The 22,735-nt window shown below is 41.0% G+C and overlaps 1 protein-coding gene across 3 annotated transcripts in view; it reads right to left on the bottom strand.

The window, feature by feature from the left end:
* The window catches only part of FKBP5 (FKBP prolyl isomerase 5), a 115,902-nt gene that overhangs the window by 14,922 nt on the left and 78,245 nt on the right, over positions 1 to 22,735 (bottom strand). For all 3 annotated transcript variants that reach the window (XM_058664054.1, XM_058664049.1, XM_058664062.1), the window contains 3 exons: positions 21,239 to 21,381; positions 20,232 to 20,346; positions 4,709 to 4,865 (listed from right to left, as the gene is read on the bottom strand). In XM_058664054.1, the coding sequence (XP_058520037.1) occupies positions 4,709 to 4,865; positions 20,232 to 20,346; positions 21,239 to 21,381 (415 nt within the window). The remainder of the gene's footprint in view (positions 1 to 4,708; positions 4,866 to 20,231; positions 20,347 to 21,238; positions 21,382 to 22,735) is intronic.

The raw sequence follows: 22,735 nt of genomic DNA, 5'->3' as shown, positions 1-22,735 counted from the left end.
CTAGATGTGATTTTAAATGTCACTGCCCTTTTCAATCTGCCATTTTACCTCTAGTTCTTGTCATAAAACGGCTATTATTTGGCTATTAGCACTGTTCCCTTAGCTTTATCAGCAGGAAGGACAGAGAACACACAGGTACTGGAACTGTTTACATGCGATTCATCAGAGGTGTTTTTAATAAGCTTTCACTTGCAGCGGGCTGCCATGGCTGACGCCACCGCCTCTGGCCCCAACAATGGCAGGGACTGGGGGAGGGAAGGCTCATGCCTCAGGAAAGACATACAGCCTCCCAGCATTCCTTTCAGATTTTAAAAAAAAGCATACGAGCGAATGCAAAGAATTTAGCAAACATGACATAAAACATAGCACTAGCAAGCTCCAACCCCTCATCAGAAGAACCACTCTTAGAGCTTTGTAGCTATCACATAGTAAAACTCCACAACCTACTTGAGAAGAAAAATAATTTCTGGGAAGATGTAAAATGTGTGGTTGAAGATCATTGGAGATGGTTAGAAAATTCAAGCCCACACCTGCTGGACCGGAAGCTCTACAGGAGTTGTGTGTCTGGCTCAGGGGTTTGCGGCATTAACAGCAACGTCCAGCAAACAAGGAAAGTGTGCACTGAGAGCGTCCCTGTTGGAGCTGCTGCAAGCCCACCTGCCCTTTAATACACAAAATGGTCTTACAACTTAGGGAAGCTAGCCCTCAGGCTGTGGGATGAAGGATTCAGCCTCAGGTCGGTAGAGGCTAATTTCTCCTTATCTTCTCCGGGACAAAGGCTCAGCGTGGCTTGCACTACTTTCTCTCTTCACCCTTTGCCTGAATCTTCAGGAATAAAAAATGCTTACTCACTCACCTCCACTGTTATACAAGAAAATGGAAGTTACAGCCAGAGGCAGGCACAGAGATACAACGGGAGTTGGTAAGAATGGGGTGTGGAGGTTGTAATAGCAGGGCAAAGGGCATCTTCAACAACAACAACAAAAAAATTAAAAAAAAAAAAAAAACGTAATTACCCATGGCTGGATTTGGGAAGCGGTGCCTTTAGTTTTGAGCTCTTAGATCTGTGTATCTTTTATTTTATTTCGGCCTTCGGTTAGATAAACAGAATTCCTTAACTCCTGGAAACCAGGTAGGGAGGTGAGTCCTTACCAAGTGCATGTTTACTTAAAGTATGTTTTATTTGGAATCAGTGCTAGGCAGGTATAAGTGCAACCGACAATCTGGCACTTGCCTTGTGCCAGTATTCTCAACTGAGGTTGACATTTGGCAGTATCCAGAGACATTTTGGGTTGTTACAAGCTGGAGGGTGCCACTGGTATTTAGTGGACGGAGGCCAGGAACATGGCTGAACGTCTTACAATGCACATGTTGTCCGTACAACCAAGAATTACCTGGCAAAAAATGTCAATAATGCTGAAGATGAGAAAACCTGCTTCTGAGTAATTCCTGGATAGAAGCTCCATCGTTAGAGGTGGGGTGTGTGTTGGGGGAGGAGAAAGTGAGAAGGTTGGGTATGGTGGGGCACCGGGAACTTCCTGGCTGTTACCAATAAGATTATAGAAGACTAAGAAGGTGTTATTCCTATAACCCCCTTCTGGGCCAAGGTGTATGTAGAGTTCATTATCCTACAAGCATGCACTCACAGCAGCCTGTTGTGGGGGGGCACCTAGGATGGCTTCTGTTTTATACAGACTTGTCTTACTCATTTTGGATCAGCCTAGACAGAGACAGATGCAAGGCCGATAATTTATCAGACTGGAAAATAAAACCCTACAAACAGAATTCAAAGACTTAACCAGAAGGTAACCTCAGCTACAGTAACAGAAGGAATTCAGTGTTCATGCCTAAGCTGCCTCCAGAGAGTGCAGGTACAAGGAACCGCCATTGATGACCATGAAAGCTTAAATGGAGAAGCACTTGTCCTGTACTTTCCCAATGGAATGCTTCCTTTTCACATTCAGGAGACTGAGGCCGAGAAGGGGGCCCGGGAGGGGGGGTGGCGGGGGAGGGAAAGAGAAGGAGAGGGGGTAGAGAAGGAGAGAGAGAAAGATTGATTGATTCCTGAGAAATCAACAAAGATGCGAAGACGAAGTGGCCAGGATTTAACTCAAGATTCTTTGTCTCCAGAACATTGTTTTTTGATCCACACAACCTCCTAATTTGACACTAAGGCTCTTGGTAGCCTGTGTTGATGCAAAAGGGAAATGTAAGGAAGGGAAGATTAAAAGATTAAAAGGTAAAACTATTCAAATTTTGCCTGAACCAAAACAAGACAAATCAATCCACAATATTTAAGACAACAGTAAAGAGGGAAGCTACTGTTGCAATGAGAAAGGAGAAAAAAATAATGGATTTCTTATTATAAAAATATTCTGCCAAGAATTCTATCAAAGAGAAAGGAATGCTTTGGAATCCTTCTGGAGAATGAAATGCATACGATGCTAAGAACATATGTTTCCAACAGCCGTGTTTATAGCAACATTCAGATGTAATGTTCTAGGGCAAGTGGGAATCTGGATAAAATTCACTCACTGCATGCATTAAAAACACACTTGCTTTGCAGGGCTTTTCTCCATCCACGTAAGGTGTGGTGCAATGCATGTGCAGACAGCCTCATGGCTTCTCAACACGGAGGGAGACACCACGCACAGAAAGCAACATGTTCCTTTCAACCTATGCTAACTTATACCCCTAATACACATGAAAAAAGAAGTTATATCCAGAAATTTATTCCCGAAAAGATCTGAAAAATCGACCATATGTTCACACACATACAGGACTACTTTTTTCTTGTGGCCTGGGGATGACACGGGAGAGAAAGCTAGGACAGCATTCACGCGGGCTGGTGTCCTGAGGGCTGCTAAGTGCCACACACTTTGCTAAGCGCTTCCTGCACATTATTTCATTTAGTCTTCCCCAGTTTTGTGAGGTAGACACTGTTATACCCAAGACACAGGAGAGCCAAGTGCCCAAGTACACACAGCTTTGGTAAGCTGCAGAGCAGGGCTTTAACACTGACAAGAATTGAACAATGACCTGTTTAAACCTGTAAGGAACTAGCTGCATTTATACCTATGCAGATAATCTGTTTCTCCTTGACATTAAACAGAGACATCTGTCCCCACAATTGCCTTGTCACACAGGTTGCAATGCAGTGAATGGATTAATTTTAGATTATGTTTACACTAGAGAGACCTTATCCCTGAGGAGTTTACATCTGAGAAAACACATCAGACAGAAATCCTACTTTCTATCAGTGTAACAGAGCTGGGTAACATCTAGTCGGTGGGCAACACGAGGCCTGAGAAATCGTCTAGCCTGGTCCTGCCAATCTAACCACAGACGGAATTCAAAAACTTGTTAAATTTACAGTAGGCTAGTTTTTAAGTCGATCATTTTGTATGGCCTGAGAATTATGCTATAAATATACAAATGGCCTTTGGCAGAAAAAAGACACCCCACCCCTGATTTAGAATTATGATAATTTTGGAATGCTAGATTAGAAGTAATTAGAGATCACCCAGATATGGGGAAACAGCAATCTCTTTGATCCACTTTATTAAAGGAAGTTCCTGCTGGAAACAAAACGGCTTCACTAAAGAAATGCAATGTACACATAAAGAAAACACACTAAAGTGGGACTACTATGGTAGCAGAGAAAGGAAAAGAGAGAAAAGAGAAAACAGAAAAAAAGAGAAAAAAGAGAGAGAGAGAGAAAGTATTTAATAAAGGACGCCCAGCAAAAGCCAAAGAGTTCAAGGTAGAACATTCTGGAAGGATTTTCCTGTGGGTAGTGGCATGGCTAAAGCGTTACCTGAGAAACACCGATTATGAATCAAGGACCAGGGCAAAGGCATAAAGACCTCTGCATAACTAGAGACTGCACGAGGGTAAACTACAAAAGGATTGGCAGGACCTACTGGAAAGAGTAGGTCATCAAGATTCTCAGAAAATCAGAAGCCTACCATCTGAAATACGTGGAACCAGAGTAGGGACAAACTAAACAAGCAGATGCACTTTCATGGAAACAGAAGCAAAGCATGCTGGTTTCTCTCAGGGGTCCATTTCTCAAGATGGAAGGGTTAGATTCACTATATAATTTTAGACCTAAAAATACTACTGAATAAGTTTTCACAAGACAGTCAGTGTCTGATAGCTCTAAGCGTGGAAGTATTAATGGATCATTCTTATAATGGGAAAAAGTTAGAGAAAGATGAGTCATATTCCCTGTCTTTAGATCCAGAAAGAAACTTTTATTTTCAGCTCTAAAAATTCAGGGACTCTCTATAAGAACAAATGGCATAAATCCAAGTGGTCGTAAATCATCTAAATGCTTCTTATGTGCCCCCAAACCCACATGCTTTACTGCCTTCTGCCTCTAATTCAAAGAAAAGACAGCAAGCAAATGACATGTGAGAAGAGTTAATAGTTTCGTGTCGCGGCAATGTGGCAGACAAAACAAGAAAGAAAATTTGCCTGTTGGTTCTACCCTTAACTCATTTCAATCAAGTAAACATGCTTACAAACCATTCTGATATTAAAAGGCCCATTAATTTTTTTCGATGACTAACTTATAAGTTGATTTAATGAACTGTTTCCAGTTTTGTATTAACTTCACTGAAATACCAAAACACCAGATGAAAAAGCAAGAATATCCTTGTTCTTTGGATAACCTTCACGTGTAGTGAACGGGTATGCTCCTTACCGTGGTCCAAGGTACAAGATACACTGTTCTTCCCGCTGCATTTTCTCCAGGGCTTTGTCAATTCCGATGGGAATGTCATGATCTTCTCCTTCGCCCACAACAAAGACCACATCTCTGCAGTCAAACATCCTTCCACCACAGCAGCCTTCCAGGTGGACTGCGGGAGAGGCCAGGACAGTTAACAAAGGGGCTTCTTTAGACTGGCTAACTTGGCAGAGTGACAAGAATGGTAACAATGAGGCTGATACCACTTCTCCTTTCTCATTGCATCACATTTTGCTGGAGCTCAGTTCACCTATTCAGAAAGTTTAAGAGCAACCATATTGCTTTCTGTCTTTGTTAAACTTGCAATTATTAGTGATTGTAATTATTGGATCAGCAAGATAACTCAGTGGGCATTAGAACGAACTAGGAACACAGGTTTAATCTAAGCCAAGGCAGGTGGAGTATCCCTCACCCAGAAAAGCTCAGGACTGGAAGTGTTTTTTGAGATTTTGGAGCTTTTGATTTTTGGAATATTTATATAGCTGTTATTAGCTGAGGACTCCTAACTGAAATCTGGAACCTGGACATAACCTTTTGGAGAATTCTGAATTCTTGGATTACGGACACTTGACCTTTATGGATGTGAAGGCATTTCAAAAACTCCCTAGAAAAATGGAGTTAAAATAAATTTTAAGTTTTTTGAAACCCATGCATAGTTTTTTTTTCATAATATGCAAATTTCCCATAATCTTTTCGGAAGATCCTTTAGTGTGACAGAGGTAGCCTCACCTGTAACAAAGGGGAAAGAACATTCTGGATTATTTAATAGACAGTTGTCAAAAGCTGACACATTTAAAGTCAACTGTATAATGGTTTCAACATCTGCAACTGCATATTGGCTTCAGGCACTTGGGCAAAACAAACAACTGAGAGGTTTGTTCCCCATGACACACACAAAGGGTAACTAGTACAAAGAATTCTAATCTCATTTAAATATGGTTGAATAAAGTGAACATCCAAAGGCAGTGGCATTAATAACCATGTTCCTTAATGAAAGCAACAAGTGTAAAGTAGGAAGAACCAACAGTCTAGTGCAACTTCATAAATAAAATGCTTAATCACCTTCCCTGAAATGTTCAGTGAGAAATGTTGGTTTCCTGGGGCCTATTTCCTATTGCGCTCCCACTCGTTCAGTTTATTCGCAGAGTATTTTCATTTTAGATAACTGGATTTTATCTTATTAAGATACAATAGACAAAACACATTCATAGACATTTTTCTTATCAGCTAGACTCTTTTTTTTCTAGGAATAACTCCCTGAAACTTTTTCAAGTTTAATATTAAGAATATTTATGTCTTTTCAGTTATATATTTGATGTAATACATAAACTGGATAGCTTTTATGACAGCATAACAGTCAACAAGTAACCTAATTTGTCTTTCATTAGAAAACTTGTTTTACCTCTATAATTTATGTATAATGGCCTACACTGAACTCTAAAACGCTTAAAAAAGACTACTTTATCTATGCTTTAAAGAGATTAGAAAGGTTTTACAAGACTATAGTCATTTCATGCCCTATAAGATATTTATTTTCTAAACATAAATTCAGTCTCAACTTGCTTTACTTTTGAACTATATGATCTCAAAGGTCCCTCGAAGCTCTAAAATTCTATGACTCAGGAACAGAATCAGTTTCAAAGCCAATTCCTGTAGTTAATAATTTTGTTGGATTACCTGTAGCCCAGGCCTGAGAAATGAAACTCTGAAGAGTAAACAGTAATGGGGTAAGCATTAGGAGGCAACATGTAACATGGACATTTATGCTTTGAAGCCCTCTGTCCCTGTCTATTTCACTAGGGTACATACCATCCTGATTTGAACAAACACATAGGATAGAGTCCAGGAAACTGGGGCCAGATTGGATTCTTGGTTGAGGTCCTCTAAACAAGGGTTAGAGCTGGACTTGGCTTTCATGGCAGAGCTGGCATACGACATTTTGTTTCATATTTTATACCCATGAATGTAGATTATTCCCTCGTTATTATGTACCCTTTGGGGTTGGATGCTCTACATTAAATACAACTGAATTAACTTGCAGTAAACTGAAGGTTCTAAAAAGCAAAAGAATTTTTTCAAAATCTTTTTTATGGGAAAGGAGTTGTGCACATGTGTATGGGAGAGTGTGAGAGGGAGCTTGAGAGCTTGAGAAACAGAGCTCCTAATCCCCGATTCATTCCCCCAAATGCCCAGCGTGGGGTGGGAAAGCCAGGTGCCGGAGCTCAATCCATGTCTCTCACATGAGGGACAGTCTCCAGTTACTTGAATCATCACTGTTGCCTCTCAGGGTTGGCATTAGCAGGAAGCTGGAGCTGAGAAGTAGCGCCAGGAACTGAACCCAGGTACTTCAATACAGTATTCGAGTGACTTAACTGCTTTGGCTAAATGTCCACCCCTGGAAAATATTTTTACAGCAAATCCAGTTTTATTATTTTCAAATACATGCTTACTAGAGAGGTCCTGTAGGGAGCCTAGGACTGGAGAGATTTTTACAAGAGTAAAATATGATGTTTCTTAAAAGGCTGAGAATTCTTAGAAGTTTGTGCTTCCAAATATTTTTAAATCTGCCCAAGAAACTTAATTAAGACTAATGGGTACTACTTTTCATGAAAAAGATTTGTTGAGGAAAATGAGTTTCAGCCCACATGCTGCAGATTATCTCAAGTACTGAGATTTATTACCCTTAGTAGCAGCTTCTAACCTAGTCAACAGATCTTTCTGTCTGAGGTTTTCGTTAGAAGTATCATCTTCCTCCTGAAGGAGTGTATTTAGTGGGGGAGGGAAATTATCAGTACATTTGTTATGGCTTTTGGTTGATCAGGTTTGAATGTGTTTCCAAAACAGGAAATTCAGACTCTGCAAAGGACTCCTGCCTGTGTGTCAGTTTCCTAGGCTGTTTTTCAGTTTGTAAAGTATTTGAGATTATACGAATAATTTCAGAAGGTCTTTTTACATGTTATAACAATTAGGACAGAGAGGAAAAAAAAAGACTTTCTACTAATAAAGCAATGAATGGGAAAGCAATGAAGTAAATAAATAAAAAAGTATAATGAAAGCATAATTATGAGAGCGAAAAATTCACTGCATTTAGTTTCTCCTAGATAATAAAGGACAGCATCAACATTTGTGGCTACCTTACAGGAAGGAAAGATTTGCAACAGCTCTTATACTTACCCCTACATAGATGGACAAAATCCTTTCTTCTGGCATTGTCTAGCTCTTAGTGATTGGACCTGATTAAGCACTACCTCTAATAACACAAAATCTTACAATGATAGCTGCACGAATGAGTACATGTGTGCACACACATCCACTGTCAGTGGTGTGTGTAAAACCACCACTTTGTAATACTGACTGTATCTGGAATGTCAAGGCAAGAGGAGGTATAACTGCCCCAGGGCATATGCAGTCCAAGACTTTTTACATCTACAAATAGTGAAGGCTATCACTTGCTGGGTTAACTGGTTTTTAAACTTGGAACACTGGTGGGACAAGTTCTGCAAGACGTTGACAAGAACTCACACACCACTTTGAATCATGTGGCTGGGCAGGGGCCTTGCTCCTACAGATCCTACTATTATTATTATTATTATTATTTTCTATTAGCTTAACAATTGCTACTAAAGAGAGCCTTAGTAGCTCTGGCTGTGGAAGACCTGTGGTTGCTTTTGACTTTGCATTTTTTAGTGCAAATACTAACTTAATAAATATTTAATAATAACTACCATGACTCACTTGGGAGCTCAGCCTCTGGGGCTCAGGAGGTCTGCTGCTAATCCCAACCAGCATGATTTACGGGAAGTCAGTGATCTATGACGTTCCAAAGAGAATAAAAGGACATACAGGATGCTTCTACTTAGGGCTTTCTTGGTAGTGAAAGAAATAAACAAATTAGAAAGAGACAACCTTTTCTCTTGACTTGAAGTCTATGCATTGTAAAGGGAGGGAGGTCCCCCCAACTTCACAGTCAAACCAAACCAAATTACTCCAGCTTAGCTGCGCAATCTGAGTGTAACCACATCAAGTGAGCCTGGCCCGATGCAAAACATCATTTAAACTGGAGCTCTGACTTATTGTTCTCTTACTGCCCTAGAGCAATTTTGTTTTGAAGAGCACAGAACACCCTGTTCTGAATGTAGCTGGCACATGAACTCGATGTGCTGACAGCAATTTGTACTCCGATTAAAATAGGGGGGGAAAAAAGGAAAGAGCACACAGCAGTAACAAAAACTGGAATGCAAGAACCCAAAAACTGTACAGTTTGTATTTTAGGAAGCAAAACTGAGAGAGAGACTCCATAACTTTAAAAAAAAAAAGTGCTGTAAACGCTCCAGCCTAGAGACGCTAGCTCTGGTAAGTGTCTGTTTTTCCCTTTTCTAATTATAGCAGTTGGTGTCTGATAGCTTTGCACTCATTCCCCAAACAATTACTGGGTCATGGGGATCTGAATGGGAATGTTGTAATGGTATTACTACTAGACAAGACTGGCCATTTGGCCAGGGAAAACCAGGTTGGGACAGGTTACTCCCACTGGGCAAGGATTTTCTCTGCAGCCTGACTCATGCCAAAGAGCTTTTTTCTGCCTATGTCTCTTGCTCAATAGTACAGAGCATCCCAAAGCGAGTGGGGTCTCTAGTAACCTCTGGAACAGGCAGGCAGAGGTGGATTTCTAGAAGCATATTCATCACCGATGATAAAAATATGGTTCTATCAGGCATGGTGGTCAAATTTCCCCCAACTGCCTCCTTTGTCTGCACTGGTTTGCATCACTGGACATGAACAAACACTACTGCTGAGAAGCCTTATGGGACTGCGGGCAGGAGTGGGAGCTAGCTAGCTCTTGCAGCAGCATGCCATTTATGTAAATGACTTTGATTTCATAGTCTAAACAGGAAGCACACACTCAGCAATACATTCTCTACCAACACAAACCTTTATCGCCATTCTTTTTACATCAGGGGAGCCAGATCTGGATTCTAGTCTCATTTTGTCATTCAATAATCCTGGCTCATTTAAATGCTTTAAGTTCAGGTTTTTTGTCCATAGAAGAGGAATCAGAGTACGCGCTGAATTAAAAGCTTTTAGATCACTATTTGACATTCACTCACTCAAATGTTGGGATGTGTGCTATGTGAAAACACGGTGTTAAGTATTCAAAGACGAACTCGATGAATGTTAGCTATGACTATATTCCTGTATTTGTGGTGTGTTAACAAGATTGAACATGTTTTGGAACTCTACACAAGAAGGCACTTGGTGATTCCACATGGAATCCTGTTGACGTATGAATAAAATTCCTAGGCGGTAAAGGCAATGTCTTATACGTCTTCTGGACCTCAGAGTGACCAGCACACAGTTCAGGTCAGAAAGTAAATATTTATTTAATGACTGGCTAATCTGAAGACAGGGTATGAATAGTGGTGATTGTCACTAATTTATAGGAATTTTCCTTTTTTCAATCTATGAGTCATCCCTTCTGTTTAAGCAAATTCCAGGATGTTGCTCACATTTTTTTTTACTGATCTGAAGTTTTATTTTTAAAAACATTATTATAAAATAAATGATCCACTGATTGTATTTTTTTTAATTAAAAAAAAAAAAGAGGTGAGCATTTGGTTGCAGAAGTGAAGACACCAGAAGCCTGCATCCCTTAATAGAGTGGGTGGTTTAACCTCGGCTCCTCTACTCCTGCTCGATGTGTGCCATGGGAAACGGCAGGTGATGGCCTACATGGCTGGGTCTTTGCCACCTGTGTGAAAGATCTGGATTAACTTCTGGCCTTGTGACTTGAGCCTGGCTCAGCCCTGGCTGTTGTGAGCCCTGGGCAGTGAACCAGTGAATAGAAGGTCTCTATCTGTGCCTGTCTTTCCAATAAAATGAAAATAAGTGAAAAACATTTTTCAAAAACCAACTAATTACTTTCACTATGTTTTTGCTATATGAGCAGACTTATAGAATAAAGGAGCTGAATAAATTCAAAATATTTGAAAGAACAATGTCTGTTTTAGACCAAATGTCATAATATATTATTCAGTGAAAACATATAATAAAAGGATTTCAAGAAATTGCCTTCTTTTGCTTGCCAGACCATTTATAAATATTTAAAAAGTATGTGAAAAACAAAATCCAAAAGCCTCACAGCTTTATCAGATCTCAACACGTACATACACAGAACCTTTTCCTCTATTTTCAATTTTTAGTGCCTTTTTGCTTTTAATGCTTCTCTTCTACAAAAAATATAGCTAGATGTTTCTGTTGTCACAACTTTCACGTCATGAGCCCTTCTGTCTTTAATAGGAAACTTTATCTCATCTATAATATTTGTAATCAGTGATTTGAGTGGTTTTATCCTTGTACTAGTTTCCTATACAGTTGAACTTGTTTTACTTGTTGTTGTTGTTACTTATTTCTGATGAACTGAAAAGTTTTCTTTGTTGTTCTTACTCTTCATTCCACATTTGGTGATTTCCAAGTTTTACGTGCCATTCTTTAATTAAATAATTATTGAAAGGCAAAGAGAAAGAAAGAGATGGAGAGCTCTTCCTTCTACCTGTTCACTCTCCGAATATCTGCAACTTTCAGAGCCAGCTGAGGCTCAGCCCAGGAACCAGGAATCAATCTATGCTCTCCCAGGGTGGCTGGGTCCCCACCCGGCCGAGCCATTACCACTGCCTTACTAGGTATATATTAGCAGGTACGGAAGCTAGAGTCAAACGTGGAGCCCAGACTTGAATCCAGGCACTTTGATATGGCATATGGGCAGGCATCCCAAACAGTGTCTCAACTGCTATGACAGACATTTTCCTTTTTTAAAAAAACACTTTTTAAAAATCATTTTGAAGAGGCAAGAAGTGACACACAGCCAGGCAGAGTTTCAAAATGTTCACAAGAGCCAAGGCTTGAGTTGAGGCTCCAGCCAGGAAACAGAACCTCAAGTCAGGTCTCCTAGATTGGTGTCAGGAACCTAATTATCTTCTTTTCCCTTCTGTTCTTTCTTTTCTTTTTTCTTTTCTCTTGATTTTTCTAAGACTTATATATTTGAAAGAGAGCGACAGAGAAAGAGAGGTCTTCCATTTGCCAGTTCACTCCCCCAATATGCCTGCAGCAGCTAGGGTTGCGCCAGGCTGAAGCTGTGAGCTCAGAACCCTATTTGGATGCTCCACATGGGTAACAGGGGCTTATGCAATTTGGCTGAGTACACAATTCTAGGCTCCAAAGCTCATAGCTACAGATAATGCCCTAAGTGCTGTCTGTAGTATTTATCTTTTAATAAACTCATCCTTAATTTATTCATTAGATAGAAAAACAGACAGCAAACTCGTTTCTGCTGGTTCACTCCCCTGATGCTCACAATGGCTGTTGACCAAAGTCAGGATTCAGGAACTCAGTTCAGGTCTCTCATGTGGGTGGCAGGAATCCCACAATGTGAGCCATTACTGCTGCCTTCCAAGGTCCACATCAGCAGGAAGCTAGAGTCAGGAGCTAGAGTGAGGAATGGACTCCAGGCACTCACCTATGGGACAGGGAATTCTTAACCATTAGGCCAAACATCCACCTATCTTCAATATTTCCCTCATGAGTAAGACTGATTCCTCTGCCCAGAGCTTGCTCCTCTCTGGAAGAGTTGAGAGTTTTTCTTTTGAAGCTACATGCTCAAATTCACCAGGATGTATTGAGGTGAGAAACCACTTTTGTTTGATACTATCAACCTTAAAATTTTGTATCTTCACTAGGAAATTTTCTATTACATGTTTGATTAGAGGTGCATTGTCTCTCCTGAATTTTTCATCAGAGGAGTCTTCTAATTTGTCTTTTAGCCTTTCACCTTGCTGTTTTCCCTCTGTTTGGAGATAACCTTGACCAGCCTTCAGATCAGCAAGTCAAGACTTCAGAAACTTGTCATTTTGCTCTTCAGTCCTTCTGAGTTTTAATTTTGGGAGTCATTCTTAATTTTTGGAAACTTTCTTATCCTCCTTTTCTTTTTCAAGAGAAGTTTAAAATCCTATTAGCCATCTCTAAAGACAATCTTTGGTAATCTCCAAGTTCTCTTTTATTATTTATGCTAGTTCACCTTTTGTGCTTCTTTCTCATGGTGTCTGCTTATGATTCTTGGTGGTCTGAACAAACTACAGAGGAAGAACTTCGAGTGATCAAATGATTGTGGTTACCTGGCACCTTTTCTCCAAGCAGTTGAATGTGTTTTCACGGTAGGGCTCATCCCAGAAGACCTGGCTGCCTTTGGGGATCCAGGAGAATATTTCACAGATATTTATTGGGGGTGATGTGGATAGCAAGCCTGGGAACACCCCCGCTGATCTGCTGACGTGTGCAACGGTGTTACTTAAGATGTAGAATACTTTAGCATTATTTACTATGGGAGAGAGTTAACTTTCCACACAAATCTGTTTCAAACATTCAAATAAACTTTATGTATTGTCTTTCCCTAGCATGTGAAGTCTTCTGAGGCATATCCCTTTTTATTTCAGAGCCTGATCTGAGTGGCCTTAGCTTAAAAGCAGTTTGTGTTGTTTCAAGCCTTGGCTACAAACCAGAATCACCGAGAGAAAGAGACTCTTCCATTTATTGGCTCACTGCCCAAATGGCCACAATGACCAAGGGTAGGCCAGGCTGAAGCCAGGAGCCAGGAGCCAGAAGCTTCTTCTAGTTCTCCTACATGGGTGCAGGAGCCCAAGTGCTTAGGCCATCCTCTGCTGCTTTCCCAGGCACATTAGTAGGGAGCTAGATTGGATGTGGGGCAGCTGCATCTTGAACCAGCGCCCATATGGGGTGCTGTTACTGCAGGTCACAGTATGCCATTACGCTGGCCTCTGATTTTTTAAAACATTTATTTTCATTTCTATGTGAAAGGCACAGAGACAGAGAGCGATCATTCATCCACTTGTTTACTCTCCAAATTCCCATGGACAGTTAGGAGTCCAGAGCTCAAACCGGGTCTCTCACATATGTGGGAGGAACCCGAGTACTTGAGCTACCATCCTCTGCTCCCAGAGTGTGCATTAACAGGAAGCTGGGTCAAAAAGAGTGGAGTCACCAGGACTTGAACCAGGCACTCAGATAGGCAATGCAGGAGTCCCAAGTTGCATATTAATCTTTGTGTCAATGCCTACTCCACGTTAGAATTTTTTTAGAAGCTCCCCAGATCATTCTAAATTTCGCCAAAGCTGAGCACGCCTGCCCTGGAGGTTCTCTGGCCCAGTTGTTCAGTATTACTGTAGTACAACTCTGATGATTACCCCATAGCCTGCCTTGGCTCCCTGCATTGGCCAATTGTGAGCTTGGCGTTCTGCCTGAAATTCTTCAGAACAGTGTGTACCTCAGTAGAGGTCTGCTCTACACCTGTTTTGGGTTGGTTTTACAGAGGCTAGTTTCCATCAGACCAATTTTATCTACTTTACATAGTCCAGAAATTTTTCAAAATTCATGATTCACTTCTTGTATTCTTCCATTGTCCCATATTACTACTGATTTTTGCCCTCTTTTTTTTTTTTTGGATGGCTTTCCCCCCCCTCACAATTTCATGGGTTTGGAGGTGAGTGGAAAAGGAGGCATTTCAACAGATCACTCTGTTGAAATTCTCTCATTGAAAAATATTGCATGGTTGGGGAGGATAGTTGTGGTGCTGTGGACTAAGCTGAGAACACCTGCAGCCTGTATCAGACTGCTTGAGAACAAGTCTTTCCACTGCTTCTGAACTAGCTTCCTGCTAATGTGCCTGGGAGGCAGCAGATGATGGCCAAAGTCTTTGGGGTTCCTGCCACCCACATGGCAAACCTAAATGGAGTTCCTAGCTCTTGGTTTCAGCCTGGCCCAGAGCTGGCTGTTTTAGGCACTTGGAAAGTGAACTAATACATGGAAAATTTTTTCTTTCTATTTCTTTGCCTTTAAATAAATAAGTACTGCTGACTGCCCATAGTCCCTGAATTTCAATATAGGTGAAAGCAACTGAGGCAAGAAGAGACAGCACCACTGACAGCCAGCATTCTGGTGGACCTGATCCAACCAGAGGTTGATAATTCAGGATCTGTGAGAAAGAGAGAAGTGGTAGCTGCTTAGAGGCTTATGTCAGTCAGATTGAATTTTCTAAGAGAGTAAAGCTTGTTGGGCACTACCGGTGATTAAAGTACAATGACTAACGTATCAGTCATCGTAATCATGTCAGTTAGAGTTACCTTAGAACATGGTGCCTATTATGTTTTTAAATGGAAACTGACAAAACTAAATAAAAATTATGGGATGGTCATCTTAACTGACAGTTAAAAATATACAAGCATGGGAGACTGAAGCCTGACTTGTAAACAAGAGGGTCCTGAGGCAGAGCGAAAACAAAATATTTTTTGAGAAAGAATACATTCTGTCAAACAAACCTAAATTCTCTCTCCCATCCACAGGCAAATTAGGAAAAGGAAGCACAGGATCACAATTAAGTAAACCCTTGGTAGATGCACAATTAGTTTGAAGATTGCTACTAGAGTTAAATTAACCCTGGGTTCTATATGCCCTAGCAGAGCCTGAAGCACTTGCTGGTGGTTTACACATAGGAGATAAAAGAAGTGTTAAAGATTTCTATCCTCAAGTCTGCTTAAACAATATAAAAACAGAGACACCAGATTTAGGGAAAAAAAAATGTCCACTGTGTGCTAAGCATCTTTTTTCATAGCTATAAAGATAACCCGTGGGAGTAAGAATTATTCCCATTTTATAGATGAGAAAATTGGAGGCTCAAGGTGATTAAGCAAACTGTCTAAAGTCACAGAAATATCAGGAGGTAATTCTAGATTGAAAACTCTGAAGTCCATCCTCCCAAAGTCTGCGTGCTCCACCCTGCACGCTGCATGGCATCCCCACCCAGAAATGACAGACTCACTATTTCTTCTATGTCTACACTGACTCTGCCACAGATGGTCCCTTCTTTGCTGTTTCATTCTAGAACGAGTTTTCCTTCCAGGTTTACAGCCGGTTTTGAATCTAAGAGTAGGAGTGACACGACACAGAAAAAGCCGAGAGTCACTTCAGAGACCTTGGGAACAAGGCGGTCTTTGTTTTGAATGGCAACTACCGTTAAGGCAACCTCCTCCTCTCTCTCCCACACAGGAGCTAACCCGTTTAAGAGGGAAGGCAGGACACCTTAACCCCAGTAACCAAAAAAATCACCACAATAAATTTCTATAAAATTGATTTGTTCCAAAAAGCCAAAAAGAGCTTTGGGAGAAAAAAGTAAAAATAAACCTACAATTTCCTGGGAAAGTACATTCTAACAAGATGAGAGATAAAGAATAATTATTGCCCTTTCTTACTACATGTGGGAGCAAGAAAACAGAAAGTTGCATAAAGGATTATTTAAATACATTTGCAAAGTTTCATACATATTATGCTGTCCTTCATGGAAAAATAAGGGGATTATAATAAAAAAAAAAGCCAACCATGTATCTGCTAAGTTCTGAAAGAGAAAAATAGGAAGAAAAAACTGGGAATGGATGAGATTGGCTACGCGCAAGGGTAGGAGGAACAGGATGCAAATGGAGAAATGGCGACAGTCTGGTAGAGATAGGGGGAATAACATCTCCAAGTGCATCTTTTTTTTTTTTCCCCACAAGCCCAAAACACAGGTAATCAACAGTGTGAGGGGGACTCCAAAACCAGGATACCTAGCAACAAATACAGAAAAGGTATTACAAATGCATAATGGTTGAGGGCCAAGAGGAAGCAAGAACTTGGACAAACAGTCTTTTGAATGTATGCTACACAGTTAACAACCAAAGAAACTATACACAAACATGTCCCAGTTAAGGTATTTTTCACAGAGGTGCCAGTCTGCAATTCTGAGTACCTCATGTAGGCACTAGGACTGTGTAAATAGGTACATGTATGGAAGATAACGACAGCCAGGCCTCTCAATGTTGGAAGAAGCTTTAAATGAGCAAAGGGAGAAGAGGTCTGGGCTAGCTGGCTGAAACCAGCAGTCAGAGTGGTCTCCCGGCCTTCAGTACCCATGCAGGCTGACCGAGCTGAGTGCATCCATGCTGAGGCATGCCTATTCCCACTAGCTCAAATGGAGAGAGATTCTAGGAGCAGTGCCAGCCCCCAGCACAGCACTAGCACCCAGACACTAACTTTTTAATACAAGCTTTCAATAAAAAGAGTCAGGGTTCCTGAACTGGTTGATTCCTGGCCAGGGAGAGGAAAATTTTGAGATGAACCCAAAGCATTTTTATGATTCCAGCAAGTAAGTGAAAAACAAAATAAAGCAAAACAAACAGGAACAAAAAAAAGGAGGAGGAGGTGTGTTGAAAGGACTTGAGAGCCAACCTGAAGTGTCCAAGGGTTAAATCTTGACAATTCGAACAACATAAGTCAGAATAGTACGGAGTAATAGTTTATAGAAAAAATAATATTAATGGGTTCACAGATACAAAATAAACAACTATATAAATATATAAGGCGGGGCCCGGCGGCGTGGCCTAGTGGCTCAAGTCCTCGTCTTGAAAGCCCCGGGATCCCATATGGGCGCCGGTTCTAATCCCAGCAGCTCCACTTCCCATCCAGCTCCCTGCTTGTGGCCTGGAAAAGCAGTCGAGGACAGCCCAAAGCTGTGGGACCCTGCACCCACGTGGGAGACCCGGAAGAGGTTCCTGGTTCCCGGCTTCGGATAGGCGCGCACTGGCCCGTTGCGGCTCACTTGGTGAGTGACTCATCGGACGGAAGATCTTCCTCTCTGTCTCTCCTCCTCTCTGTATATCTGACTTTGCAATAAAAATAAATAAATCTTTAAAAAAATATATATATATAAGGTGGTGGGGTGGGGTGGGGTGGGGTGGGGGCAGCGAAGGACATGGCATTGTGGTGTGGCAGGTTAAAGCTGTACGCTGGCCCCTTGTATCAGAGTGCTGGTTTAAGCCTGGCAGCTCTGCTTCCAGCCAAACTCTGCTCTTGTTTCTGGGAAAGCAACAGATGGTGGCTCAAATACTTGAGCCTCTGCTACCCATGTGGGATATCCTGATAGAGTTCCTGGCTCCTGGCTTTGGCCTGGCCTAGTCCTGGCTGTTTTGTTCATTTGGGAAGTAAACCAGCAGATGGAAGATCTCTCCCTTTCACTCTGTTTTTCTGCCTTCCAAATAAATGAGTAAATCTTAAAAAAAGAGAGAGAGAGAGAGAGAAAGAGAAGCCCTTTATTACAGAATAATTCCAACTGATAAATATGGAAGAAATAATGGAAACACAAAAGTCACTATTAGTCACATAACAACATAACAACTGTAGCATGTAAAAAACATTAATGAATGCTAAACTGAGTGTGTGATGTGATGTAAAACAGGATGTTTATATCAGTCTCCTCCTATTTCCCTCTAATGAAGTATTTAGTAATTACAAATGAACGCAGAAGAGAAACATAGCAAAATCCACTTTCACAGAGTGGCCTGAGTCAACATCACCAGTAATGATATGCCAATATCAAGTAGCTCTTGATAATGACGAACAGAGAAAGGCCTAATATCAGTTACATGATCTTCTCTCCAAAATATTTAACCCCAATCTAATTCTGAATTCCTCAAATTAAGGAATATGCTACAGAATGTCCAGTCGTCAAATGTCAGAGCCATAATAAACAGAAGCTGGAAGATTTATTACACATTGATGTGGACATGATAACTAAGTATGATGTTGAGGCCAGAACTTGCCCCTGATGATAACAGCTAGCAAGTATAATCTTCTTGAGATGATTACCATGTTCTGCTCTGTTTAGTCACTTAATAGTCTTGGACAATATATGTTACGTCTTTGAACTCTTTTCTCACCCAGGATAATAAATCTTATCTCATAAGGTTATTGCATGAAATAAATGAATAAATATGTGAGACAGTCAATGAATTTGTTGACACACCAAGGAGTTCACTGACTAAGGATTCTTCAATGAATGGAACTGTTTTTTTTTTTTTTTTTTAATTCACTTAAAAAATATTGTTTGTTTTCATTTTATCTGAAACAATGACAGACAACACCGGGAGTTTCCATCTGTTGGTTCACTTCCAACATGACTATAAGCAGGACTGAGCCATGACATCTAAGAGCCTGGAATTCGATCCACATCTCCCATGTAGATGGAAGAGACCCAGTGCTTCAGCCATTCCCTACTGAATTCCCTCCCAGGCTACTGAATCTGGACGGGAAGTGGACTCTGGAAGGGAATGTGGACATTCTAGTCCCACATTCTTAATCATTGTGCCAAATGACTTCCTGCTATTATTCATTCCTGAGTTTGTGGGTGCTGGTAGGGTGCCTGGCACATATACATCAAACTAACATTTACTACTAAGTAAAGTCAATATTAGATAAATTGTGAATCTAAAATTATGTTTTGGTATATATTCAATGAAAAAAAAAAGATTTATGGCTGGTGCTGTGGTGTGGCAAGCTAATTATCTGCCCATGGCACCAGCATCCTGCATGGGCACTGGTTTGTGTGCAATCTGGCTCCCTGCTTGTGGCCTGGGAAAGCAGGGATGGATGGCCCAGGTCCTTGGATCCCTGCACCCATGTGGAAGACCTGGAGTAGACTCCTTGTTCCTGGCTTCAGACTGGCCCAGCCTGTAGCTGTTGCAGCTACTGGGGAGAGAACCAGCAGATGGATGGCATCTCTGTCTCTCCTTCTCTATGTAACTATTTCAAACACAAACAACATATTTTGTACAATGATTTATAAGGTATTTTTTTTCATTGGAAAGCAGATATACAGATTAATTCCCCAAGCGGCCACAACAGCTGGAGCTGTGCCAATCCAGAGCAAGAAGCCTGGAGTCTTTTCTGGGTCTCCCACAGGGGTGCAGGGTCCCAAAGCTTTGGGCTGTCCTGGACTGCTTCCCTAGGCCAGAAGCAGAGCTGCCGGGATTAGCACTGGCGCCCATATGGGATCTGGCGTGTGCAAGGCGAGGACTCTGGTCGCTAAGCTATCAACGTCGCGCCCTATAAAGTAGTTTTTAAAAATAAAGTTTTCAATATTTAAGAAAAAGGTTCCTGAGCCTTTTAAATTTGTAATAAAGGCAGTTTTTAAAAATAACGTTTTGAATAACTAAAATTTGAAAGAGTTACAGAGAGAGGGAGAAACAGAAAAAACTTCTACCTACTGGTTCACTCCCTAGAGGGCCACCAACAGCCTTGGTTGGGTCAGGCCAAAGCCAGGAGCCGAGAGGTTCATCTAGGTCCTCCACATGGATGCAGCAGCCCACACTTGTGCCATCTCTTTCTGTTTCCCCCAGGCAGTTAACAAAGAATTGGATCAGAAGACGAGTAGCTGGGAACTAAACAAGCACCCATACAGAATGCAGGTATTACCCCCTATGCTGCAGTGCTAGCCCTTTCAGGATAATTATTTTTAAATACAGAGTTTACAATTTCCCCCACTTCACCCACATAAATGGAACTCCACTGTTAAGGTCTAGTTCTCTCTTACAGCAATACTTACTTTCTACAGTTGCTCCTTCATTTGGGTTTGAATATCCCTCTCCTTTCCGTTTGATTCTCCGGATAATACCCGCATCTTCAAATAAATCCTCTCCTTTGAAATCAAGGAGTTCAACCTAGAAATGGGGGGGGGGAAATTTGGCTGAGGAAAGAATGTCACTGGAACCTTTTTTTTTCACTTTATAAAATAACTCTTGTTTTACAAAAATATACTCACATTTGCATCTTAGTTATTGAAAAGGTAGGGGGTAAAAGGACACGAGGCTTTTTTCAAATATGCAGAAAGAACGTCATGCAATGACAATGTCTAGCACTAGTCCTGCAGGGCTGCAGTGCGAAGGCAGACAGGAAATACTAGCAACACTGACTTGTAGGCAAATGGCCAGAACTGCAAGGCGCTGGCACACGGCTGTGTTGTCTGACTTGAGGCCACCGCTTTTCCACCTAGTTTATGGCGCTGCCTTCATAAAGTGAAAGAATAAACCTCATGTGTCTGGCTGACAACGACTGAAGCTGTGTGTTACCTGGTTAGGGTGGCTTTTAAAATTAGGTTTTGCTAAACGTGTGTGGAGTTCAGCACAAGATGACTAAAAACTCCACCCACTGCTGCTTCCTTTGAAGGAGATCTGTGATATTAATAAACCTCGATAAGAGGAAAATATCTTACAGCCGCATATTTCTACATTCGTCTCCGACGTTTCCGTCCTATCTTCTGGTCACCTCTGAGTAGATTACACTCAAACAACTAGCCAGAGCCTTTATTTCTAAGTCAAGCGCCTTTTGTTTATTTGGATATGACCTTTCTGTGCCAGAGACACGTTTCTAAGAAAGCATTGGCACACACTCCTTGGGTTTGTGGGAAACAATTCAAGAAGGCAGGCTCCAAAATAAATAACTTGGATCTAATTCCCAATCGCAAACTTCGCTCCTTGTTCCACTGCCTGTTGCTTCAAAGAAAGCTCTAGAATAGAGCAGATGCTGACTAGGCAACCTCACGCACATACTTGCCTCAAAAAAGAGAGTCGCATTGGGGGGAATTTTAGGGAGACTGCCAGCTGAGCCATATGCATATTCTGGCCTGCATAATAAGTGGCAGATCTCTCCTTTCTTCATGGTGGCCACCCCAATGTCCCACGCCTTGATAACTTGCCCTGAGAAAGAAAAATACAGTTAAAAAAAATCTAACAGCCCATATTTTAAAACATTTAGTTTGCATGAAACAAAAGTCCAAAACAGATTTCCAATTCTTCACAATATGTACTCAGCTAGAAAATATGGCCTACAGGATGGCAAAACTCAGCCAAAATTATACACAAAGAAATAAATAATGATTCTCTTTCCTTTTTGGGGAAGACTATCAGAGAAGATTCTCTGCTGGTTAAGATAAATGTAGTATCAATTCCTAAATTGAGTCTTTCAAAAGCAGCAGTAACAAAATCCACAAAATGTGGCTGTGTTGCAATTTTGGCTTAATTTATCATTTCAGCTACAATAATAAACGCATGCTTTCTAGGCAAAGATGGAGCAAGACTAGTATAGAAACTGGATTTTATCCTAAGGCAGCTATAATTTAGTTGGGTAGACAAAAATAAGAATGGTCAGAAAAGCATGAGTTGTATCACAGCATCCATGAAACAAACTTATTCTCTAAATTTATAATCAGAAAAATGTTCCTTCAAACAAAATGAATGTGTTCTTTTGCCAATTCACAATTACAGGAGAATCAAGATGGTGGAATAGAGTAAAGACATGCTTAAACAGACGGAGAATTATTAGCCAGGGTGAAGCAGAGGGCACATTCCAGGAAATAGGAAAGGAAAAGCTGACAGCAGAGGGGCACCTGGAGACTGACAGACACGGGAAAACAGCAGCTGTAATAGTGCAGTGTCGCAGTTATCAGATACTCCAGCGGCAGTCAGCAAGCAGCGATCTGAGCTCCATCAGTGGCCGGAGCTCCACCAGCAGCCAGGTGAGAAGGAGAGTTCACCGGGAGCTCAGCAGGTAAACCCAAGCAAAGAATTTTGCCCATCCTGCTGATTTGTTTGACTTGACTAGGAGGAGAGACAGAACAGCATTTCTTCAAAAACAGTTTTCCTTTTTGCTCAAATTCTTCACTGACTCATACATCATACAGTAGCATCATTTTCTTCAAGAAGGTTCTTGGTTTTCTTTTTCATTTCTTCAGTGACACATTAGGCATTTAGTAGCATGTTATTTAGCCTCACGGCATTGTAAAATTCTATTTTTCTTCCTTTTGTTGACTTTGCTTTGTGCCTTTTCATTTAAGGGGGTGTATAGTAATTGTGTAATTGAGCCTATCATATTCAGATGTGAGGATACAATGCAGTATGCATTTCTATTTCCAGATCAAAGATGGACTCCCAAAAATTGTTAAATTTATCATGACAATAGGATGCTGACTCTGCCACTGTCTGTGCCTACAATGATGGACTTATGACTGTTTATGAAGAACTATACTATTTCAGTAATATAAGGTAAATCAGT

Source organism: Ochotona princeps, chromosome 1 (assembly GCF_030435755.1).
Source record: "Ochotona princeps isolate mOchPri1 chromosome 1, mOchPri1.hap1, whole genome shotgun sequence".
NCBI lineage: Eukaryota > Metazoa > Chordata > Mammalia > Lagomorpha > Ochotonidae > Ochotona > Ochotona princeps.
The sequence above is the reverse complement of the archived record's forward strand: the minus strand, read 5'-3'. Positions and strand labels throughout refer to the sequence as shown.